The sequence below is a fragment of the Artemia sp. Qi Xiang Cuo genome, chromosome 16, assembly GCF_049724085.1.
Source record: "Artemia sp. Qi Xiang Cuo chromosome 16, ASM4972408v1, whole genome shotgun sequence".
Lineage (NCBI taxonomy): Eukaryota > Metazoa > Arthropoda > Branchiopoda > Anostraca > Artemiidae > Artemia > Artemia sp. Qi Xiang Cuo.
Window position 1 is genome coordinate 5,120,108 of NC_142809.1, and position 27,333 is coordinate 5,147,440.

General features: G+C 36.4%; 1 protein-coding gene across 1 annotated transcript in view; it reads left to right on the forward strand.

Moving 5' to 3' along the window:
* The window catches only part of LOC148942494 (peptidyl-alpha-hydroxyglycine alpha-amidating lyase 2-like), a 451,427-nt gene that overhangs the window by 331,744 nt on the left and 92,350 nt on the right, over positions 1-27,333 (forward strand). The window contains exon 2 of the mRNA XM_089102123.1: positions 4,771-4,914. Within this exon, the coding sequence (XP_088958249.1) occupies positions 4,774-4,914 (141 nt within the window). The 5' untranslated portion in view covers positions 4,771-4,773. The remainder of the gene's footprint in view (positions 1-4,770; positions 4,915-27,333) is intronic.

Here is a 27,333-nt window from a genome sequence, read left to right on the forward strand (position 1 = left end):
ATTTAGCATTTGTTCACGGATGTCCAGCGTCTCTAATCACTTTCCCACTAGTATCTATTCATTGTCGCAGCTTAGTTTAGAAAATCTGAGACAATTTCAACTTTTTCTAATTTAGTGTCACTTGACTGAGACTCTGGGCAGGTGAGGCGGGGCACTTCCAAAAAATTTGTCCCAACTTCAAATCTCGCTTTAGAACTTATTCACGGATACCTAAAACCGTTAACAGTTAGACTGTTGTCCTAGCGGTAACCATGCCATGCTCTGCACACATACCAACAATATATTTTTGTTTTTTTTTGTTTTTTCCATTTTCACAATGGGTTCCCGATCGAGTTCATGTCCATCGCTTTGCATTCAGGTCTTGACAAATAAAAGCCCTGATAGTTGGACCCTAACACTCCAATCTGAACACTGACTAAGACCCCAATTCTGAGCTAGTGAATTTCAACCATTCAGGCTGGTGGACTAAGATCCCAATTCTGAGCTAGTGAATTTCCACCGTTCAGGCTGGTGGACTAAGACCCCAATTCTGAGCTATTGAATTTCCACTGTTCAGGCTAGTGGATGAAACTTGTAGCAATTCACCTCCTGGAAAATTCCCTCCCCAGGGAAAATTCTCCTTGTGGAAAATCTCCTGCAGTGAACTCAAAATTTGGTACTTACGTGTTACCCCCCCGACAACACTCAAGGAATGAAGTTAAGTTAATCCTAATCGAATATCCTAAAACATGATAAAAATATAATACTTAAGTAACCAAAAGATTCAAACGCTCCCTGAGCTAGTGAATTTCAACCATTCAGGCTGGTGGACTAAGACCCCAATTCTGAGCTAGTGAATTTCCACCGTTCAGGCTGGTGGACTAAGACCCTCAATTCTGAGCTATTGAATTTCCATCGTTCAGGCTAGTGGACGAAACTTGTAGCCCGTCACCTCCTGGAATATTCCCTCCCCCTGGAAACTTCTCCTTGTGGAAAATCCCCTGCAGTGAACTCAAAATTTGGTACTTACGTGTTACCCTCGACAACACTCAAGGAATGAAGTTAAGTTAGTCCTAATCGAATATCCTAAAACATGATAAAAATATAATACTTTAGTAACCAAAAGATTCAAACGCTCCCAAAGAGATACACATAGCCCAATGAGACAAACATGACCCCTATAACTTTGGGAAAATTGAGTATTGAATGGAGCTTAGTTGCCCCTTCAGTTTTTTGGTCGCTTAACCAGGGCACTAGAACTTTGTCCCAACTTCCACTCTCGCTTTAGAACTTAGTCACGGATATCTAAAACCGTTAACGGTTAGACTGTTGCCCTAGCGGTAACCATGCCATGCTCTACACACATACCAACAATATATTTTTGTTTTTTCAATTTTCACAATGGGTTCCCAATCGAGTTCATGTCCATCGCTTAGCATTCAGATCTTGACAAATAAAAGCCCTGATAGTCGGACCCCAACGCTCCAATCTGAACACTGACTAAGACCTCAATTCTGAGCTAGTGAATTTCAACCATTCAGGCGGGTGGACTAAGACCCCAATTCTGAGCTAGTGAATTTCCACCGTTCAGGCTGGTGGACTAAGACCTCAATTCTGAGCTATTGAATTTCCATCGTTCAGGCTAGTGGACGAAACTTGTAGCAATTCACCTCCTGGAAAATTCCCTCCCCATGGAAAATTCTCCTTGTGTAAAATCCCCTGCAGTGAACTCAAAATTTGGTACTTACGTGTTACTCCCGACAACACTCAAGGAATGAAGTTAAGTTAATCCTAATCGAATATACTAAAACATGATAAAAATATAATACTTTAGTAACCAAAAGATTCAAACGCTCCCAAAGAGATACACATAGCCCACAGAGACACACACGACCCCTATAACTTGGGGGAAATTGAGCATTGAATGGAGCTTAGTTGCCCCTTCAGTTTTTTGGTCGCTTAAACAGGGCACTAGAACTTTTAACCCTCTCCCCGGATTCACCCCTGTCTGTAAGTGGCAAGGGGCTGGGTTGTGGTGCTTAATTTCCTTTGGGACAGAGGGGAAAACGGCCTCTATCATACCAAATTTTCACCCAATACCTCATTTTGCCCCCCCCCCCCCCCCCACCCCAACTGAAATTTAGTTTCCTCCAACATGTTTTCAAAACTAAGAAAAGAAACTAGAGTATTTCACGTAAAAAAATCTATCAAACGTTACTGTCATTGATCAAACAGTCAATGAATAAAATAATACAAAAGATTAAACGACCACAGAGTAACTTCGCTAATACCTGGGTTGGTATGGGTGGGATCGGAGTCCTTTGGGGGTGTGGTAGGGGATCTCACAACACTGTTCAAATAGAACTTGTGTATTATAACGACCACCGACCCCATGTAAATGAATCCCAAGCTTCTGAACTCCTCCATGCAACTGAACCCCTCGTGCTATTGAACCCCCCATGCAACTTGACCTCATTTAACTAATCCCCGTGTAACTGAATCCGTATGTAACTGAGATCTTTTCGCAAAAAAATTCGCAAATCTCGTAAACTAAATAAGTAATTACCCTTTTCAACATTAATTACCCCTTTTTTGCAAATGCTCGCATATCTCATTACCCCTTTTTGTATATACAAAAAATAATTGCATTACAACGAAACAAGACACGCTGGTTTTATAATACGGGTTTAATTAATTACGTAAATCTCATGACACAGAAAGGAATCGCTTGAGTCCTCTCGCAATAGCAAACCAAACCAGATTATACCCACTTAACCAGATCAAAAGACCTGTTTGTACGCGAGCATTGTAGAAGTATTAGGCCATGTGAGAGGATACTCACTCTCTTTGAAAGGGTGTAATGCCCCTCTAGAATAGAATTACCAGAAAAACCCGAAGGAACGTAAAGGCCGCAATAAACAGGATGGAACATAAAGTGGGCAAATAACACAGGATGGAACATAAAGTGGTAGAAATGGAACCTCTTACTCTACTTGCAGCACCTGGTTCTAATCACTTTCTTTTGTTGGTGACTTTAAATGTTAAAGAAAGAATTTACTCTAAATTTAAAAAAAAACAACCAAGTTTATATTCGAAGTCTTTACGCTAAAGTTTGACTCTTTCTCACAGCTCTATTTTTTAAAACAATAAAAAAGTTTAGCGTAAAGAGCGAGGTGCTGAGGAGGGGACAGCCCCTTTCATATACGGAATAATTTCTGTTCGTTTTAAGTTGTAATGTCGCTCCTTACTTTCAGTTAAAAAAAAACTTGTTGTCTTTTTTTTTAATTTCTGAAGGTTTTTAAATTAATGCAGGTCTTGGTTTTGACTCACCGTACATGAATAATTAAAACAAAATTTGCATATTAATTTTACTTTTTTTGGCTAAATGGCTTTCTTGAAAGTTGTTTAATTTTATTTACGAACTTTTTTATTAGTAATAACTATACATAACTTGCGAATTAACTTACGTAACGAACTTCTATATTCGTATATTTTTATTACGTATATTAGGGGGTTTCGCCCTCCTAGTCAATACCTCGCTCATTACGCTAAAGTTCGATTTTTTTTCCAACTTTTTAAGAATGACCCCTTAATCACAAAGGTCGTTAATTAGAATAAATCGCTCTCATGAAAGTACTAAATAAAACTTTAGCATAAAGAGCGAGGTATTGACTAGGGGGAGAACCCAATCACATACGTAATAGTTTCTGTTCGTTTTAAGTTTTGAGTTGAAAAGTTTTTCAGTTGAATTTTTTTTTATATATTTAATTTTTGATCGTTTTTTTAAATAATGCTGGGAAATCCGGCACCCCCTTCATAGGAATGTCCCTTCCCCCATGAAAAATTCTTCCGTGGAAAGATCCTCCAACGTAACCCCGATCCCCCCCCCCCCCTTCACAACCAGAAAAAAACCCTGAAAACTTCTGTATACTTTCCAATAACCAATACTATATGTAAATATTGGGCAAAGTTCATTACTTGCAGCCCTTCCCCCGAGGAGTGTGGGGGATTAAGTCATCCTCAAAGACATAGTTATTCCATTTTTCGACCAAGTTGAACAAAACGTCTCAAAATTTTGATCGGGTGACTTTGGGGAAAAATGAGCATGGGAGGGAGCCTATTTGCCTTCCATTTTTGGCCACTTAAAAAAGGCACTAGAACTTTGAATTTCCGTTCGAATGAGCCCTCCCACGTTATTTTAGGACCACTGGGTCAATACGATCACCACTGAAAAAAAAACAAAAAAACAATAAACACTCATCCGTGATCTTTTTTCTGGCAGGGTACTGTAGGGTTCTGTGATACTCTGAATCTGATGGTATGATTTTCATTAAGGCTCTATAACTTTTAGGGGGTGTTACCCGCTTTTTTCGAAAATGAGGCAAATTTTCTTAGGCGCGTAACTTTTGATGGGTTGGACTAAACTTGATGAGTTCTGCAACTTATATATTTGAAATCAGCATAAAAATCTGATTCTTTTGATGGATCTACTAGATTATTAGTATCAAAATTTCTTTTTTTAGAGTTTCGGTTACTATTGAGCCGGGTCGCTCCTTACTTACAGTTTGTTGCCACGAACTGTTTGATAATACAGATTTCAGTATGTCTTTCGCTTTTGTAACTAAAACTTTGTTTTGTGTGATACATTGTGTAATATACGCCATACTTTACCTCATGCTGGATTCCTCCAGAATCAACAAGTGTATTGATTCATCCCACGCCTAAAATCATCAAAGTTACTATAGAAACAGTTCTTTACTTATGGAGAATTTAAACGTGTATTCCTTTTAGAGAATGCAGGCAGTGAACATCCTTTGCTGTTTGTTTGTTTTCGAAGCAGGCTTTGCTGATCTGAGTTCGAAGTGGAATAATATAAGAAGCCGACTTGAAAACCCCCCACGCTTGTGGTTTATGCCAACGAGTCTCCAGAGAGAGGTAATAAAAACTTATACTCTGCTTGAAAAAAGATATGGTACTTACGTATTATCCAGAACACCCTCAAGAAGTTTGCTTTGTTTGATCTCAGTAAACCGGTTTTTTCTCGCATTCGGTCATAATTATCTTATTATTTTGTTAAATAAACTACAATGCTGGTATATTTTAATTGAATATTTAATGTATAGAGGCTGTTTCGTTAGGTTAGGTATTTGATATAATGCATTCTGGGCGGCTTGCTTTCCACAATTCTTTGTTATAGTTTTCATAATTTTGTTTCTAAAGCATTATATTTTGATCTTGTTGTGGTATATTTCATTATGATTAACCTAACTTCACTTCTCGAGTATGTTCTGGATAATACTTAAGTACCGAAAATAGGAAACTTATAATAGTTGGATTTTCCCCAAATTAGGGGTTAAATAGGGCAATTGGAAGATAGGGGTTAAAAAGTGCTAGTGTCGCTTATAGTGTAGTCTCTGACGACTTTATTTTCAAGAATTATTTGAAATACAAACCCAGTCTGTTCAAAGCAAGCTTATGTTAACTTGGGAATATCTTGGCAGGCTAATTAGACTTAGTGACTTCAAGCTGCTAGATCTCCTGGGACCAAAATTGTTTACTGTCCCGTTTATTTTAAGGTACCCTAAAAGACAAACGTTCGGCAGTTTTGGTTTAAACAAAATTTCCAAACACTGCATGGCTTTGGTGATTTTATTTTGACATTAGCGCCAGTTTCCTTTTTATAAGTTCCCATGCTCGTTATCTGTATTTAAATCAGGGCACAGTATATAAATAATAGACAGTATGATCGTTCCCTATCTCACCCATTATAAAAACTTGGACCGAGGTGCGACTGCTCCGGAGAACGTAAAAACATAAGCGACATTAGATCTTTTAACGGGTTAGATTGACATGGGGAGCTAAGGTTAGATTGACAGGGTGGGGAAGGGAGAGGGAGTTGAGTATAGTGAGTGATGGAGACTGGATTAGTTATTATTATTTTTCTTTTATATTTTATTTATGTATTATCATTTTAATTCAGTTATTTATTTATTTTTCTATTTTTTTTTACTATTATTATTATTACTATTCTTTATATATATATATATATATATATATATATATATATATATATATATATATATATATATATATATATATATATATATATATATATATATATATATATATATATATATATATATATATATATATATATATATATATATATATATATATATATATATAAAGAATAGTAATAATAATAATAGTAAAAAAAAATATAGAAAAATAAATAAATAACTGAATTAAAATGATAATACATAAATAAAATATAAAAGAAAAATAATAATAACCAATCCAGTTTCCATCACTCACTATACTCAACTCCCTCTCCCCTCCCCACCCTGTCAATCTTTTTTTTTTTGAAAGCTAGTTTTTCGGGAAAAAATTTCCAAAGTTTCAAAATTCGCAAAAAACGAGGTTTTTTGAAAAAAAAAATCCAAAAAGTTGGTATTTTTTTTCCAATTATTTATCCAATTATCTAAATAGCCAGGAGAGTTTGGATAGAAAAAATTGAGGCAATCCGATAACGACGGAAGAACTGACGGCCAACCGAATTTTTTGAACCCTTGTGCGAAAAAGCAGAAATTCAAAAATCTGTAAATTCTTAACGGTAAGAGCTTGGTTACCAATTTTTTTTTTATTCTTGTCCTCTTGTCACCAGGTACAAAGGGAAGTTTTGCATTTTGTCCTCTCGCTTTTAGTTTCGGAGATATTTTCATATAATTTTTACAAATTGTGAAAATTGTCACTTTTCATCCCCAAAAAAGCTCTGTAGGCAACGCGATCCAGGAAAACTACTTATTAGGTCCTAAACTACCAAACATGACCTACCTGAAACCGTAAAAACCTCGATGGCAAAATTCGATCCTGATTTTTAAAAGAAGTTTGAAGTTTGACCGTTTTTCAAGTTTCCTGTTATCATAAAAATTTAGATTCTTCTATCGCCAATTATTGCATTTTTATTTGGTTAGCGAACATATCTTTTAATATGGCCACTCATGCTGTATCTCGTGTAACCAATCTCAAACTTTTCTAGTTTGAACGTAATTCATCAATTCAGGCACCTGGTATTCTTAGTATGTAGCATAGTATACTAAAGTTTTTTAGCCTACCCTTCATGTGAACTTGTCCGGAAATGGCTGATTTTATATTTCTTGAAACAAATAGACGCTTCTTCAAAACTACTTAGATCAATTAAGTTAGAAAAAAATGAAATAATGAAAATAAAACAATTAAAGGTTGCTTTCTCTGCTTTTCTTCTTGTAAGTTTTGAATGTTTCTGTAACAACGGCTACTACATCTGGCTCTAAAACAAAGTTTCTTGCGGAGCGACTACGAGACTCAGGAATAGGCAGCTTTTGTAGTAAGTTAGCAGCTGGTACTATGCACGTGTCGTCAGGCCGAGGCCAACGAAAACTTGAGCATGGTCCATTTGGGTGCTTAAACTTAGCTTCAACTTCGCCACTCTCCTCATCTATGCTTGCAACACACCCCACCCACCAATCAGAGCCATACACACAGGCTACGTAGTCTCCCGAGTCCAGATCGGTTAAAAGGACGTTCTCGAAATCTAACCGCAACACAATAAATTCTTCTCTTGGCAAGATAGTACCCAAATCCGATAAAACGCAAGCACTGATATTATTTTTGTCTTTGGGCCTAAAACTGTGAAATGACTGAGTTCCAGGAATAGTAATAGCTTTCTCAAAGCGGTCTTTGAGGCAACTTTCAAAGTTTTCATTAACGCTATTTGACGAAACCCAAAATACTGTAATGTTGGGTAGGTACTTATCTGCCCACTCATAAAGATCGTGTGCCGTATCTGATTGTCAAATGGCCTTTGCAAGCTGGCGCGAGCTGCTAGTCTTTTCACAGTACCGCCAATCCCATCACACGCATTCTTTCCATGACACGAAGCAAAGAAATTCCACTCAGCATCTAACCCAAATTCACTGAAATGGCAGCTCAAATTTGCAAAGTTTTTTCTGTTTTTGTACTGGGATCCTGCACCGTCGCTGAAATAATAGATTTTACAAAGGCCGGGAATCATAGCCTTAACGTGAAGCAATACGACTTTCAAAAAAGTGTGAACTGCAGGAGGGTTATGGTCCATGTGGTCGCTGATAACACACAAACTGTTGCTGAACAGGCTATCACCCCTACGCCAATATACCACAAACGGATGTAATGTTGCCTGAGAACTTTCCCAGTGAAAACCCTGAACTGCGTCTTGGACCAAAAAGGAAAAATTTTCTGCAAAGTCTAAAAGCAGGAGGACCTCATTGGAGCAGAGATTCTGCTTTAGTTGGTCTATGTAATTTTGCTGACGGAATGAACTGAAATGGCGTACTGTAAGGTTCCGGATTGACTCGACGAAATTCGGTATGAACACATCTATCGTTTCTTCTACTTGTCTAAGAACTGTTCGGTCCACATGTACCCACTCTTTATAGGTCACTGAATCAGATTCAGCTAGTTCCTCCCAGAGAAAACTCTCCAAGTCGTTTTGTTTATAAAAACAGACAGTGCCCTTGTGTAGCATGCACATTTCATTTCTGATAGAGCATACAACTTTGGACATCAAATCCTCGAGCGCAATCCTTATATCAGCGCCTAATGATTTAAGCTTAGCATTTTGGTGGTACAGACAAACACATACCGAATGAACCCCACTTGAGCCAGCTGTAACACACCAGGGTGGCTTAAGCTCATTAAATTTGCTGCGTCTGATTTTGAAATCCGGCTTGTCCTCATTGTCCTTCTTAAATAACTCGTAAAGTTCAGAAATATTGGCCAGCAGTAATTTCTTTTGTTTTTGTTCCCTTTTGCCATCGATTTTTACGGAGACGAAATCTTTCTTGCCTGGAAGCTACCGGCTGTTGACGTCAGATTCATAAAAGTCCAGAACAGCCTGAACTACATGTGGCTTAAGAACATTAGGTGACTTTTTTGAGGTCAAAAGAGGCAATATTCCTCCCTCCTTTCTGATATTCCTAGCTTTTCTAACAAGGTATTCCGATACTTGGAAAAAATCAGATACTTTTTGCCGGGGCCAAGTTGGAGGCACTAGAGTGAGAAGACTAAGTTTCCTAGATAATGTATCCGAGGTTTCAAGTTTGTTTTTAGGGAAATACAGAAATCCTTTGTTTCTGTGTCGTTCATCAGAAAGGGGACAGATTCTTCAGCAGACTCCATAGAATTCTGAACCAATGACGAAGCTATGCATTTGCGCTTCAGCACAGGAGAGGAAGTAGCACTGGTTGGAACACTCAAAGCGACATTAATGATTTTGGAAACGGATTCTGCAACCGTTTCGGACTTCCGTTTAACGTAGTCTTTTTTTTGTCCAACAGAGAGTTTTGAGGAATAAGGCTTGAGCAGCGAGGTCCCAATATTTTCAAATAAACTTGAAACAACTGTAGCTGCGTTCGCTGCAGATTGTCTTGAGGAACAATCAGGCTGGGAATTGTATGAGAAAGATCCGTCGTTAGAAACTTGGGGGATATTAACAATTTCATCATCGGACTCTTCGTAGGCACGATCGTCAATTTCAGTGCGGCATTCAGCACACACCTTGTAACCGGGAATAAGTTTGAAACGAGACAAGGTTCTAGCGTTTTCTAGTGTTATAGCTCTTGTTCCTTTCCGAGGACAAGAGGTGTGCAACTCAAATGGATCACAGCAGATTCTCGGAACAGCCTTAGAAAACTGATGAAGGTAGAATTGCTCATGATGAAAGCAAATACGCTCTATGGAGCTAATAAATGTTCTCAATAAAATTGTCTCGCGACTCTGATCTGAAAGTTCGGTAAATTGTCTAAGTCCTTCTTTGCGAAAAAATGTTTTCTTGTGACACTCGCTATTTAAATGAAGTCCAACACAACATTTTTCAAGAGCTATTTTTTCTAATTCCGACATCTAACAATCCTCACAGTACGGTATGAATTATACTTCATTCACGGTCAATAGCAATTATTCGACTGTGAGTGAAATATCTGAACTTCAAATAATTCGATGACGAATCCCACTAACTTACTCTGGAGAAAGGAATCGGTCAATTTGTGTGATTTCGATATTTGAATAAACTGCTTGGCAACAAAGAATTTAAACTTGCAGCAGTTCATTCCGCATGCATTTTGTTAACTTGAAAAACGGTCCAACTTCAATCTTCTTTTAAAAATCAGGATCGAATTTTGCCATCGAGGTTCCACGACCTCTAGTCCTAGGATGATGATAATCAGAATTAAACTTAAAAAAATCCTTAAAATATTCTGGAGATAATCTATTAAGCAAAGCAATTGGTAAATAAAAACTCCCGCCTAATGGTCCCTGATCTGATGAACGTTTAAATTCGAAAACTGATAAGACATTCACGTTTGTTTTCATACTGAACAAACTCACCCAGTACTCGAAGTGCCTTATTCTGAAGAATCTGCAGTCTTTTAATATTTGAAGAAAAATTAGATGCATTAATGCAACAACCATAAGTAATAAAAGGACGAAAAACAGTATGATATACATTTCTTAAAACAGTTAAAGGTAACACGTGTTTCAAACGCCGCATCACTCCAAGACCTCGTGCAAGTTTAGAAGAAATCATATTTATGTGTTTCTTCCAACTCAAATTATTATCAACATACAATCCTAAATATTTATTATCAAAAACCTGTAAAAGCGACAAATTTTTAAATACTATAGAAGCACTATTTACAATTTTTCCTACCATACTAAAAATGATATAATTTGTCTTAGAAGTATTAACAGCAAGGTAACTCAAGGAGGTAAACACCAAAAGGTTTTCCAGCGTTCGGTTTGCTTTATCCACTATTTCTTCCAGTGACCGTGCAGATCGTCAAAGCAGTGACCGTGCAATCGTCAAAGCAGTATCATCTGCAAACGCTGTAACAGTTGCTTCAGGCATGTAGAACCTCAGAGTATCGACGTATACGAGAAAGAGTAATGGACCCAGGACTGAGCCCTGTGGAACTCCACATTTTACAGGATAGACTCCACTAACGATGTCACCTAGCATTACTTTAGTTGACCTTCCATACAAATATGATTTAAACCAATCCAAGCAAACATCTTTTATCCCCAGACTAGACAGGTGACACAGCAACAACTCAAAATCCACAGTGTCGAAGGCTTTTTTGAGGTCGACAAAGATCGTTAAAGGAATGAGAACTTTTTCTACAGCTCCATTGACTACATTCAGGAAATGGTGGACACTATGGCTTGTAGAATTTTCACTGCGGAATCCGAATTGGCTGCCATACAATATTTCTAGTTTATCCAAATATTCATAAAGTTTCCTGTGAATTATATTTTCATAGATTTGTGGAAAAATAGGTAATAATGAAATCGGTCGCCAACTCGATAGTTGTTGTTTGTTGCCCCCTTTATACAATGGTATTACCTTTGCCATTTCCATACCAGTAGGGAATTCACCGCTCTGGAGTGATAGATTTATTAAATCAATTAGACAAGGAAATATATAAACTAGGATAGCATTGACAGTTCTAAGATTAAGTCCATCTATTCCAGCCGTGTTGAAATTCAGTCCTTTCACTGTGCTCTCAATCTCCTTTGCTGTTGCCTTCTAGACCGAAAAATGCGCCCTTCGCCTCGATTATCAATAAAGGACTTCTCCAGATGTCTTCTAGACTTTTTAGCTACTTCTTCCTTAATACTTGTTCCGATGTTCGTGAAATATTCTCCAAATTCATCTGCCATTTCCTGTTTATCAGTGATTTCACTTCCATTCACCAACAGACTCTTTACTCCATCATTACCATTAGTCTTTTCTTTTAAAACCTCATTTATTAGTCGCCAGGTTTCTTTTGCATAAACACTTTTACCATCAAAAGCAGAAGCATAATATACTTTTTTCTCACTGCGACGCTTATGGTTAACTTTGTTTCTCACTTGCTTAAATTCTTCAAATAAACTCACATTTTCCGGGCTCTGTAAATGTCTTTCAAAAAGCTGGTTTCGCATTTCCATCATTTCAAGCAATTCTTTGGTCACCCTTGGCTTTCTTGGCTCATTTTTCTTTTTACTCATTTTCCTCAGAGGACAAGACACCTCATATACCGGTAAGAGAATATTCATAAACCTGTCGAACACTGTAGTTGCGTTTTGCTCTTCGCTAACTTCATCCCATGCTATAGTACTAACTTGCTCTTTCAAACATATCATGTTGTCGTCTCTCTTATCTCTATAAATTTTCTTACTTTGGCTTTTAGTCGAAGTTTTAATATTATGTATCATACAAATCATCAGGAGGTGTGCAGAAGCAGGTTGAAAGAGAATGTCACAGAATGCTTGTCTAAATAGATTTGAAGAAACAAATATGTTATCAATTAGTGTTGCCAACTGAGCAGTGATACGGGAAGGAATCAGATTCACTGGGTACAAATCATGAGACAATGCAAGATTTAAAAATTCTAAATTAAAACTATTTAAATTCAATAAATCAAGGTTAAAATCACCCAGAATAACGCACTCGGATCAACTAGACTGGGCCCTACTTAAAAACGGATCAAACTCCTGAAAAATTCCTCCGGATTAGCACCAGGGGATCTATAAACCAGGCAAACCATTAACTTTTTTTCATTATCTATTTCAATCTCAATAGAAAAAATTTCAATCTTACCTTCATTCCATAAATAAAGGTCCTCCCTTTCCTTAAAATTCAATCCATCTCTCCCCGAAAATGCAAGTCCCCCGCGCCCCATTGACTGCCGCGACTTTGATATCAGTTGGTAACCTGGAAAAGTGTAGGAAGAGAGAAGACAATACATACTCAAGAATGATTCACAAATTCCCAAAACATCAATCACACTATCAATATTACTTAAAAACTGAACAATTTCTTCAAAAGCCGACGTTATGTGGCAATTCCATTGAGCAACACACAAATTATACATCTCTTTTTTAATTTGACCAAACTCTTCAAAACGAACGTAGCGGCTAGGACGGAGTGGCTTTGGGCATTCATCAACTCGATCTTGAAAATGGAGACCTATCTGATGTGATAAAACATCATCAACTGAGAGCGAATTTTTTTCAAGCAACTCTAATTGGGAGTAGACTAACCATAATAAGAAAGTAGAATAAAAAGCCATTATCTTGTTTTCTTCATTAGGAATAAAACCCATACATAAACTGGAAAAAAGGAAATAGGAATAATTGAATAATAATAATAACAATAATAAGAAAAAATAAACAGGACACTTAATCACGATCGAATATGTCATTCAGAGACGCAAGTCTACGAGCAGAAGTTGCATTCTCTGGACGGACATAGATCCGACCTTGGTTTGACCACACGAACTTATTGCCGTATTTTTCTCTTGCAGCATTCAACAATTCTCTTTTTTTCTTTGTTAGGTTCTCTGTCATAAAAATCTTCGTGTTCACAAAGTTTTTTTTGCAAGCAAAAACTTTCACAGCTGTGTGGCGGTCTTTAAACTTCACTAAAACAGGAGCAATTTTATCAGAGCGGCTATCATCAGAGTTCAGCCGAAACCTATGCACAGATATAACATCACTATCAGCAAGACCTAAAAACGCCATCTTATTACGTATAATATTCATTGTTGCATCTTTTACTTCAACACCGGGGGATTGCTTGACACCATTAAATTGTAGTGTATCCAGTCTCAACTCTTGGTCAGCATCATCAAGCTTGGCTTCCACTCTAACAGCTCGATTTGCAAGTAATTCCAGTTGATTTTGACATATTTTGAGGTCTTTTTCAATCCTCTCAAATCCCTCGGAGTAAATTCCAATATTATCGCATCGTGAACTAGGCCAATTATCTTTTCAATTTCAGCAGCGGATGGTGTGGTCGAGGGGTGAATTTTAAATGCTTCGTTAACTATCTGCGCAATAGCCTGTTTCATATTTTCTTTTGTTACTGCTACATCTTTAAGAGTTCGCTCAATAAGCCCAAAAGTATGTGAACTTGCAACCGAATTTTTATAAATAAGCGGGCTGAGAGCGAGTTCCTCAAAAGAGCCTTTAACTCCCTTTCCAACTTTTTTCATAACTTCGGTTTTGTTTGATTCGAAATTTTTTAAATTTTGTTCCAAGACCATTTCAATTTCATGCGATCCGTAACAAAATACTTGGTACTTAAATCGACCAGATTTATCTGCGACAGAACGGAGAATTCTGACTGGCCATAAAGGATATCTCGCAAAGCATACCAGGGCAAGGTCATCATCCTGAAACAAGGGCATCACGACTTCGACAAAAAGGCGGGAAAAAGAAAAAGACAAAAGGCAGGAAAAAGACTTATCTTTACGTGGGCAGGCCCATGGCTGCAGTGGCTGTCAACACTATGGAAACCTGGCCCAGTGATCCTTGGAGCCTGCTAAGCTTTACCACCGTTTTCTGACGTCCCAGCTCACGAAAAGTAAATATTTAATCAGTAATTATCCAATCTCAAATTCACCAAAAAGCTTCAAGAAAAATATCCACTTCTCGCCAAAAGTCTATCACCAACAAAATAATTGATACTATAATCCCAAGCCAATTGTTGTTACGAAATTCACTGATTTAATAAGTTATCCGATTTTAGATTTTAGATGTGTTTGCTCTGAACTCTGAAATAAGACTGAAGAACTGCTCAAACTCAAGCGCAACTCTTCCAACTACACCGGTGAACCACCCGTAAAATCAATTCGTGAATATGCCATTTTTCTCGCTAGACCATTTTGTCACATCCTGAATTCTAGTTTTGCTGAAGGAGTATTTCCTTCTGTTTGGAAAACTGCATATGTGAGAGTTATACCCAAAACTAAACATCCTAAATCTCCAGAAGAACTGAGGCCTATATCTCTCACCCCCGCCTTCGCAAAGGTTTTTGAGGCATTTATTGCTCAAGCAACACTCAATGAGATTTCCACAAACATTGATAAATACCAGTACGGGGATCTCAGAGGCTGCAATACCACAACTTATCTAGTCCGCCTGAATGATACTTTAGTATAATGGCTTGACCAAAAAGATACCATCGTTGATCTTGCCATGGTGGATTCTCACAAGGCTTTCGACCTAATCTCCCACCCTATTCCTCTAATGAACCTAAAACTAATGGGGGCGAATAGACTAACAGTTCAGCTAATCGCTGAATTCCTATCTAATAGAACACAATGTGTGTTTCCTCTATTTGAGGGTGATACTCTGTCCTCATCTCGTAAAATTACGTGTGGTACCCTTCAAGGCAGCAGATTAGCCAGGTTCAAATTTGTGGCTGTCATAAATTTTGTGCTGAGGAACTATGACCAAGATATAAATTTGTCGATGATCTTAAATTTTTACTTAACTATGAAGCTAAAAATTCAAGTGTTACCCCTTGTTCCCCCCCCCCCCCCCGACCTGATGGAAATGTTGAATAAAGAGGTTGAGCAAGCTAATCTAACCATAAACTCCACCAAATCAAAAGTTATTTGGTTTAACCCTTTAAAGCGTGATCTTGATGTCCCAAATTCCCTGTTTCCCCTGTCCAACAGTGCCAAATTACTAGGTGTAATATTATCCTCGGACTGTAAATTCAACACTTCTGTGGAATCAGTGGCATCGAAGGCATATAGTGCCTTTCAAACCATTATTACAATAAAACGTTTTGGTTTTACCAGAGACCAGTTAATAACTGCCTTCGTGACCTATGTCCGCCCTCACCTAGAATATGCCTATCCAGTGTGGGATCCAGCAGTGCAAAATTCACCATCTTTACCTGAATTTCTGGAAAATGTACAAAAACCCACATTTAAAGTGATTCTTGACAGGGACTACATCGGCTATGAGGAAGGACTTAGAGCAATTGAACTACCATCGTTGTCCGAAAGAAGAGATACATTGATAATGAATTTTGGTTTATTCCTAATAAACAACAAACACCATAGATTCATACTACCTCCTGATGCCCCTATCAATATGAAGACACGGGCCCAACATAAACTGTTACCACCAATGTTTCGCACTTGAAGGCATGAAGATTCTTTCGTGTCGTTTTTTACGAAAATGTGTTACAAGAGCTGATATTTTTCTTTGTTTTTTCTTATATATTTTTTTTGTTGTTGTTTATATTTGAGTTTGTAAAAATCTGTGTAATTTAGCAAATGCTACGAAACAGATTTATGAATAAATCTGTACCTACCTACCAACCTACAATTAAGCCAGACCTGAAACTTAACGGAGAGAGTATCAAGTGGGTCGAAGAGTTCCCTTGACTTGGCTTTCTCAACACCAATGACAACAACCACTCAAAAGACACAAAAAACGGCTCGCCCTCGCAACTTTCAGTTTCAAGGCCCTCATACCTTTGTGGTGAAGCAAGGATTTGTCTCTACGACTTAAGACACGAATTTATGATACTTGGTTATTCCCATCACAACGTCAAAACATGGACGTTGAAGGTCGATGACCAGTGTCGATTCACAGCGTTTGAAACTAACTGTCTCGACCTCACTACTGGGATTAAATACCTTGATTGAATCTCAAACGTCAAACTCCCTCAGCGCCTTAAAATCCAATCAACAGTTCTCACGAAGATCGAACCCCTGCAACTTTGGTGGCTCGGTCACGTCAAACGGGTGAGTCAGTTCCGTCTCCCAAAAGTCATCGTTGAAGGAGGGAGTCACGGCTCTCACCCTCGTGATCGTCCTCGAAAGAGGTGAAAGGAAAACTTTGCGCCTCATCGCCTTTGCGACTTTCTTCGCCTAGCAGAGGACCATGAGACATACAGAAGGCATATCCACACCATTACGAAGAAAGAGGCCCAAGGCGACCTTCAAGGACGGACGGGACTTGAGTCAGTAAGTCAAGTCAGTAACAGATAATAATAATTTACTTCTTGGACACATTCGATGTAACTGGGCACTTAGCTTCCAATAGGAATTAGGAGGTAACTTTTTCTGGCTCGAGCACCTATGAGGAGTACCATCATTAAAAAAAAAAGAAAAAGAAAAACAAGCATAAAGTACTTAGTATCACAAATTACTTTTCTAGTAAATATTTATGGCTCAGACAAAAATTGGTAATATTCTATATTACCAATTTTTTTTTGTGTCAAGTCTTTTTTTTGTGAAACGGTTTATTGTATGAGTGATTACAATAGAACCTGGTTGTCTGAGTGATTACAATAGAATTGTCGGATAAAATAATTAGTTAAGGATGATTTTAAAGTGTGGATAACAATGTGAGGAAAAATTGCAGTTTGATTAATTAAAACATGCTTCGGTTCTTTTGTCTTATAGCCATCTGACTCGAGATTTTGTCTCGTAGACATGAGACAATAATCGGTTGGCATAGTCTCTATGCCAGCTAACATTAGCTTCAGATTGGAGAGAAACTACGTTGCTCCTATATTTTAATTGAGTATTTAGTTGGTATTTTGGTTTGGTGAGGTTAGGTTAGTTTAGGTTACGCATTTAATATAATGCAGTCTGGGCGACCCCCCTTCCATAATTCTTTGCTTTAATTTTCATAATTTTCTTGACAAAATGTTGTATTTTCATTATATTTTGTTTTATTTCATTAGCATTAACCAAACTTCACTTCTCGACAGAACTTGAGTGTGGCGGCTCTAAGACACAAGTACCCAATCTTCATTTTGCAAAATAAGAATTTTATTATTTTAGTGCTGTGATTCCCAGCGTGGGGTGAAGGCCTCACCGGTAGGGCGTGCAATATTTTGATGAGTCATAAGCAGGACGTGTACCCTTTCGCTGACTATACTTTAGAACCTCAATTAAAAAAAAAAATCATTTGACGTTCATACGAATTGTGACATTGTGACATTCATACGATGTGACATTCATACGAATTTAAAGAGCAAAAAAAAGCTAGTATTGCAATATCGTCATGCATTGTATAAAAGATGTTTTTAAATTAGTGTAGGTGACATTAAAGTTTGAATTTAAGTGAAAAAGATTATTATGTCACCGAGAGAAGAGGAGGTGGGATTTTAAAAAAAAATTAAAAAAAAGGGTGTCTTACGCAGACAGTATTTTTCATCAGCATAAAATCAATGAAAATGGAGTAAAAATAAAAGAAAAGAAAATTTATTGCGCAAAAACTAAATTTTTGATATTTCAACGGCATCTCGGAAAGATGCCGGATTATTTGATTCAAAAGAAAGGTTGCTTGTCCTTCTAGAATATTAAATTATATGAATATTAAATTAGATTAATCTAATTATATTAGATTCATCCAGGTAAATATAACCAAGGGCACCGGTAGAAAATTCCCCAGGGGGGGGGGGGGGTAGACGCCAAAATAGCAGTGGTGGTTGGGTGGCAGGGAATACGTTTCAGCATATTTTTTCGTAGGAACAAGTTTATTTTTAAATACTTTTAGGAAAAAACTCTCCAATAAAAGCAGCAATTAAATTGCATGCAAAATAAACCAAAATACAGTAAATTTTAAAATAATGCATTTAATCTGAAAAGAAAATCAAACTCAAACCAAAATTACAGAAAGATTTATTGCTTCCGTAGATTATAATAGACGTGGATTTGTCTTTATGCAATTTTCTACGCCTTAGAATAGTTTATAGAAAGAGTAGAGATACTCAAAATCATCCTTCCTGCATAGATTCCACGTTTTGATTGTATACTGGCCATGTAAAATATACCTCTTTCATATGTTTCATAACAGGACAATTCTCCCCCTCAAACTTAAATTGCTTATATACTCAGACATGAAAAAAATAGAATAGCTAAAGAAAAACAAAATTTAAACTTGTTATCCAGCTGTCTAATTGACCCTTTTTCTTTTTATTAGCCTATCCAACTAAATAAAATGAACAGGTTCAAAAGAAATTTCGTCGCAGGAAAATCCTATCAAAAAGTTTGTGATAAAAAACTGGAAGTAAAAAGTGACTTGGGGCCAATATTCACCAAAACTAAAAATGGTATTCTCATGACAATTGCTAAACCGGTAGTATTAGTTTCTTGTGCTGATTCTAAATATATAAAATTCTTTCAGTTTATTGTTACCCAAACCCACCCAAAACTAAAAATCTGAGAAAATGTGTCGGATTTCTGAAAAAAGGGGAAACACCCCAAAAAATCAAGCGATCTTATTATTACTATTATTATTTGTTGGAAAATCCGTCATACAAAAAAAGGAAAAGACGGAGCAATAAGCGAAAAAAAAAAAAATAGAAGAAATATACATAAACTTAGCAGTTATACATGACGGTTTTTAGCGATGAACGCTAGAGCTAAGATCTAAATCAGCTCTTAGAACAAATTACAAAACAAGAAAGAAAAAGTCAATTATACACTGCACTGAAGGTACTTGACATGTTTTTTTTTTTTTTTTTTTTTTTTTTTTTTTTTTTTAAGCTCCCAATTACTGAACAAACATAAGCAATATGAACATCATTGCATTAAGCCGCAATTGGTACAAAATTAACCCAAAAAATCGTCAATGATTTAAAAATATGCAGTAGATAATCATATCAACTAGTGCAAATACGACAAGAAACGGTAAAACAATTAAACGACACTTTCGACCGTTGATCTTGAAATCAGATCACTCTCAACAAATGATTCATTTACTCCGATATACATAGACATAAGAAAGAATGAAGGAAATTATTCGATCACGGATTTTTTGCATCTTTACTTAAAACAATATGCTTAGAAGAATGGATAATTAATAAACAGTTAAATTGCTAATAATGTACGCAATATATTATCACAGAAAATTTGACACTAAGTTTAAAAATAACCTGCATCACCTGGATTGGACACATATAAAAAGAGAATAAATTATCCATCAGTCTAAAAACTGCAACAAGTACACTAAGCGCGGAAACAAACACTTGAAACGGAAAAAAAAAAAAAAAAAAAAAATCTTCACTACTGGGCCAGTACCGACGACCAAGGATTGTTCAACTTCGTTAAACGGAAATTATAAGCACGAATTTGCTATTCAACAGCTATAATGGGGTCAGCCATGCTGAATTTTCTAATTAGATTGCGGATCCAGGGGGGGGGGGACGTAAAAGACATTTTCCGAACCGGAAGAAAACTGAACGAATTTTTGAATTGTCATATTTTATTAGCAATTTCAAAACGGAGATTTGTACAGATAATATGGTAGAGCGACAGAGTTAAAAAGTTTCGAAAGAAGACGGCGATTGAAGCGTAACTTATTAGTTACAAAAGAAGCATATGATAACCCAACTCTACGTCGAATGTGAGCAATTAATAGTTGTCGCGTGTGAATTATTGACAAACCAATGGGTGATATGATCTAGCCGCTTAATCCTACTATTTCCGAGGGGAATATTCCCAGGCGACGCTTGCTTCCAGTTGAAGAATGCAGCTTCGGACTTTTCAGCATTGAAAATCATTTTATTAGATACATCATATCAGAGAACCCTACCGTAGAGGTTTCAAGCTCCAATCTTCAAAATGTGGAGTTTTGCATTGTTTTTACGAAGAAATATCGTCGATGCATGTTTATTTGTTTTGGTTTACCCAGTGGTGACTGTATCAAACCGAAGGTCCAAGATAATCGGGAGGGAGCTCATTCAAACGTAAAAGGTGACCATATAAATTGGGCCAAGGGAAAGTCTTGTTTTCTGCCATTTTAGGGTACCAAACTAAGATTTTACACCAAAGAGGATGAATTTGCAATCAATTTGAAATTCTGAGAAGTAATGCCACACGGTGGCAGTACTGGAATCAACCAAGTTGATTCGCTTTATTTCTAATGAAATCAGGTTACGTTTGGTGATCTGTAATTGTGTATCAGCTATACTGAGGGGCGGGGGGGGGGTGCGTCATTGTTTAAGTTGGGATAGGGTAGATTCCTAAAAAAGTATGTTCTAATGGAAAAACTCCGTACTCTTCATGAGGCTTCAGATAAATGTTGAAAGATGTAGGGGGAGTAAGAATTAATTAACATGTTTTTCTATACAGCTAAAATTCTACATTCCCATATCTTCCAGCACAAAGGTGGAAAATACAAGGCAGTCCATCATCAGGCCCGGCAGGAAATTTCTTTGGGGTTGCAAATACTGCTAGGGACTTAGTTTTCAGCAATTCTAAATGCTAATATTTTTCGTTTTCTATTTACATAAAGTACTTCAATATATTTAAACAAATGTACGTAATGTATTTATCGATAAGAAAATCATATTGTAGAGATCGTGATGGCTTCAGTTATGTAGAAGATCAAAAGTCTCAGAATTTACATCCCTACAAACAATAATACTCCTTTTCATCCAACCGAAATTCTTTAGTAGTAATATTAACAAAGAATTATTACCAAAATTTCTATTCATCGCCAATTTTGTAAGTATATTCAAATTTTATCCAAAAGTAAATTGCAAATTTAAACGTAGGACGATACTAATGAACGTACAGTTATTGATTTATACATTTTAAAAGCCATTAACAGGGATTTAAGGGACCAGTACCTCAAGTTATATCCTAGTTAGATCTGGGTATGATTTGGAAACCCAACAGAAATTGAATAAAAAATGAGTTTTTCAACAGAAAGCAAGGAACAGATTTGAAACCTATTTGAACAGATTATTCTTTATATTAAGGGGGCTGTCTCCTCCTTAACTCCTTACTCTTTACTGTGAAGTTTGTCTTTTTTCAAAATTTTTAAAGAAAATTTGCAATTGAAAGAAAAATATTTTCAAAGAACTAAGCAACTTTTGTTTAGTGAGCATGGTGTTGAGAAGGGGGCAGCCCCCCCTTATATACAGAGTAAATACAATTTGTTTTAAGTTTTGAACTTGCTCCTTAATTTATTTGAAAAACCTTTTCTATTTGTTTAATTACATTTCATGAAACTGTAAAGTTTTATGAATACAATACTGTTGGTAACACAGAAAAAAATGATCAATATTTTTGTGGTAATCAAACAATTCGTGGTAACGAACTGTAAGTAAAGAGTGACCCGGCTCAATAGTAACCGAAACTCTAAAAAACGGAATTTTGATACCAATAGACATATCAAAAGAATTGGCTTATTATGCTGATTCCAAATATGTCACTTTCATTAAGTTTAGTTTTACCCATCAAAGGTTACGAGCCTGAGAAAATTTTCCTGATTTTCGAAAAAAGGGGGAAAGACTCCTAGAAGTCATGGAATTTTAATGAAAATCACACCATTTGATTCAGCGTATCAAAGAACCATATTGTAGAGGATCCAAGCTCATATTTGCAAAAATGTGGCATTGTGTAATTTTTACCAGAAGAAAGATCACTGATGCTTGCTTATTTGTTTTTTTTTCAGCGGTGATCGTATCGACCCAGTGGGCCTAGAGCGTTGGGAGAGGGGCTAATTTTACCGAAAATGAAAAGTTATAGTACCCTTTCTAAGTGACCAGAAAATTTGAGGGCAACTAGGCCCCTCCCTTGTCATTTTCCAAAATTGTCCGAAAAAAATTTTGAGACAGCTATTTTGTGCAGCATAGTTGAAAGGCTATTATTTAGAGATGAAATAACCCCTACGGTCCCTGGGGAAAGGTTTCTAAGTTATAAAGTTTGCTCAATATTTATGTAGGCCTATAGTATTTGTTTTTGGGAAGTATGTATAGATTTTTCTTGTGGGGAGGGGAGAACGAATTTTCTGCTAAATTGTTAAAAAAATATCCGCCCAGATATTTTTTAACAATATCGACAATTTTGAACTTGGTTATCAAACAATGAACTATTTAATGCCTTTACACTGCTCAGTGCTTATAAAAAGTAACGCATTATCAAAGTAGTTTGTTCAAAGTAAAACATTAAAACTAAGATTTAAAAAATCAATTTTTTATTCAAAGTTTCTAGTTTAATTTTGATTACCAAAACTAATATATTTGACACCTTTTGTAAAATATTAAATCTTTTTTCTGGAAAAAAATTACTTACTATTACTTATTAATTACTCCTGGAAAAAAAAATGATAATAAAACACAAAAAACGTATCCGTTCAGGGGGAAAATACAGAAATTCCCAGCAGTTCGTTCAGGGGAAACATTTCTGATTATAGTGACTTCATATATTAGCTCATGAGTACTCTTGGAATGCAAGCAAAAGTTGACGGCATATTTTTTACCGAAATTTCCCCTTATTATGTTGTTTTCTATAATCATACGAACTTTTTTGTGTGCTAATAACTGCGCTAATTACAAATAAACAAATACATATTTAGGATTACCATAAAAAGCGGATTCTTTTATTTTACGTTATCAATAGTTAGGCTCTTATACTTTGGTTATTGACAAGGATCGTTATTTACTTACCATACATTGCTATGAAGAATTTCATTTTTTTTTTTTTTTGGCTCCAACAAAATCATATAGAAGAATTTCTTTTTGGAAAACTAGGAAGGGGTCACTCAGTCATAAAATTAGAACTTATATTTTCCTTATTAAGGGTCAATATCTATTGGAAGGTAGCAAACAATGGGGCAACGCACATTTTGTCCGCGGTTTTTCCCTATTTTGCTCTCTTTCCTTTGGTTTCCTTATAATTACTTTATATTCCCAAATTTTCAGGGGGGACCATGCACCCCCCTGCCCCCTGCCGGCATCCATGAGTGTAACCTTTCAACTGACACGTTTGGATATTTTTCCAGGTGGGGGAGAGCAATAAAAAAACTATTTGATAAATGGAAATTGAAAAATTTAGGATTTTGGGAGGCCCAGGATCCTCCTCCCCAGCTATGTACATCCCCGTCTCTCAATGTCAGGTGCATAGTCTTAACATTTTATTGAAGTACTATTAATGATAGTATTCGGTCAACAAATATGCGACGTGTATAAATTAAAAGTTGAAATTAGGATTATAGTGCAATAGGGTTAAAAGTTGGTATAAACAACTAAAATAATGTTCCCGGTATCCATATTTGTGGAAACCAGAATATCTAAATCTGTGGTAAAGCTTTCTAATTCAGTTAATTATTAATTTAGTAAAAATATATAAGACGCAAATATGAAGTTTTGAAATACCACTTTTTATTAAGATAAGGAACATATCCTGCTAAGTTCTGTTTAACGGGAAATTGAGAAATTATTACTTCCTAGCGATTACGTGGGTAGCTGTGGTTGATAAAAATATATAAAAGATACATTTTATCGGAAGGGGAAATCTTACACTAACTTTATGCCGGACTGACCTCTGGTCCGTTGTTTTTAGAAATACCTTGGAATTTTGTCTTATTTGTCTAGTAAGTACCTTGGAACTTACTATCATTGTAAGTGTCTAAGTATCTATTTATATATTATCGTTGTTTTTGAGACTTGTGGTCTACTTGGGACAGCCAGTCCCAGTAGACAGAATATATCCAATTATATTATATGTTAAATGAATAAAAGTATTGTACTTTAGACAACCTCTCTACGATCTACCTTTAGCCCCTCGAACATACCCAGTCGGTGCGCCTCATTAGTTCGGTCACAGCCTAAGGCACGCTACCAAAGTTTAATTATCTTAGGGCCAGATTTTATCTCCCCTATAAAGGGAGAATAAAAACCATCTACAACTACAACCCCCAAATACTATAGAATAACACATCACAACAACTGGTGGCAGCGGTATGATTCGAACCCTCGAACGCGTCACAACAACTGGTGGTCGCTAGAAAAACTGGGTCGAGAAGGCTAGATAAAAATAGTAGATTGAAATAAAATGGTTTTACCAGAGGAAAAAATGACTTCCCTATCAACAGTACTTGAAATTGCAAAAATTATACCAGAACACACGGGAAATTCAGATGTAGATGAGTTTATCGAAAAATTGAAGATTTTCGACGAACTAACTAAATCGTTTGAGGATAAGGTCAAATAGCAATGCGTTGCAGCCAGATTAAAGGGAAGCGCCCTTAAACATTTTGAGGCAATTAAGGAATAAGAGCCCAAGAACATCATTACTCTAATTGAATCTTTTAAAACAAGATTCATAGATACAAGCATCTCCGAGAGGCTAAGAACAGAGGTAGTCACATTCGATACCTCAACTAGTATCAGGGAATATGCAGACAAAATTTGTAGATCCGTGTGTTTACAATTAGAAAAAGGCGGAAATGACGAGACAATAAAGAAAGTACAACTACATACTTTTACCCAAGGGTTACCAAAAAAGTTATTGAGACTAATATTATCGCGAAAACCTGAAAATTTAGAGCAGGCTATAATACTAGTCGAAACAGAGGTAAAAATTGACGAGGCTATGAAAAGGTTTAATCAGATGTCAATAAATAACACAGGAGCCCAAGAAAGTAAAAAATATGAAAGGGGACAGAAGAAGAAAAACTTTTAGGAGCCGAATCGTGAACCAAAAAGGCACGAGGAAGGTCAATCCTTCCCACCATGGACTGACCCCTCCCCATTTGACGACTAATCCCATGGTATTAGATCCTTAATGACTTGGAATACCAAGTATTATGGACACCCACCTCCTCCTCCCGAGGAAAATTATAGAGCATATGATGGCAGGCCAAGAATATATAGAAATAGATATAGACCCCACGAGGAAGGGAAAATTACCAAGCAATATAGGAAAAAATTCAATTGCTATAATCGTTGCAAACCAAATCACTATGCGGAAGAGTGCTGGCATAAAGTACCCAAAGAAGGCCAGACGTACAAAACAAAATACCAGTTCAGGACGCAGGAGGAAAGAAATTTAGGAAAGTAGGGAATAAATAATACTTGGCAAACACCTAATAATATTCACGAATTTAGGCCTAGGAGGCAAACGGTTAATAATACCCAGGGTCAAAGTAGCAGCACTGAAGAAAACTGGTATAATCCCAGAAACTTTTGGCCAACCAGTGGGCATTTAAACGGAAAATCCAGCCTGTAAGGGTCGACAGAGCTGTTTCCTTACAAAGACCCCTATATAGTTTAGAATGTTGTGATACAAATGCAGATAATAATAATCTACCAATTCTGCGTTGTTTTAAAATTGAGTGTTTTCAAAATTTAACATGTTTACTAGAAACAGGCGCATCTAAATCATTAATTCGAGAGGAATTTTTTAATAAGTTTCCTCCTAGTATCAAAAATCGAGTAAGCAGGTGCCAAAATACCCTAGCATCAGTGACAGGGCACAAGGTAACAATGTTGGGAGAATGTCCACTAAAATTTAGTGCAAGGGATAAAGAAATAACAGTAACAGTAATAATACGCAAGCAGCTACAATTTCCTTGTCTTCTAGGAGTAGAAACCACCAGGAAATATGGGATTGTATGGGAACCCATATCCAATACAATCACAATAAACCAGGCAAATGAAAATAATAGGCACATTTGCGTAACAAAAAATAAACAAAGTGAAGATTCAAATTATAACCTAAAAATAAGCTGAAAAATCTCAACAGAAGGAGGACCGACAGCTCAAGTTCTAGCTACATTAAATGAAAAAGAAGGAAAGGTTAAAACAATGGATGCCGTGATGGGGGGAAACACCATAAAAAATTACGCAATGATGTTCGTGGAAAATCAAGTTATAAAAATTGAAAATGCTATAACATACTTAAAACTATCAAATCTAAGTAATAATAAAATAAAACTGAACCAGATAGAACTTGGATTAGTGGAAAAGATTTCAAAATCGGAAATAAAATCTCTAAACAGTCCAGAATTAAGCACAAACTTCATTAGCCACGAATATTTATCCTCATTAAAACCGCAACCACAAGAAGAGTATGGAATGGCGAAAACGGATTTTTTGCAACAATTTGATTTAAAACATTTACCGGAAAATGTACAGACTAGGGTAGAAAATATTATCTGGGATTTCAAATGGACTTTTGCAAGACACAAAGCAGATTACGGATTAACTCACTTAATCACGCACAAGATATCAACAGAGGGCCCTCCAATCAAAAAGTCACCGTATAAAACACCTTATCATTTAAAGCCATGGCTAGAAAGCCAAATAAAAGAAATGAAAGATCAGGGAATAATTAAAGAAAGTATTAGTGATTGGTGCTTTCTATTAGTAATAGTCAGAAAAAAAGATAACACCTGGAGATTATGTATAGACTTTAGATCACTAAACGCCGTCATGGTTAAAGACGTGATGAAGCTACCAAGAATTGATTCGATTTTATATTCGTTAGGGGGTTCAAAATATTATATTAGTTTTGATTTAATAGCAGGATATTGCCAAATCAATTTAGATGCAGAAACTAAGCATAAGGCTACAGTATTCTTAGACGATGAGAGAACGTTCACATTTGAACGTATGCCGTTTGGCTTATCATTTAGTCCAATTTTTTTTAGTCGCCTAATGAATTTGGTGTTAAAAGATAACGAACCAGGAAGGAAAAAAGATACCTTGGGTTATTTAGATGATGTAATTCTGTTTAATGAAAA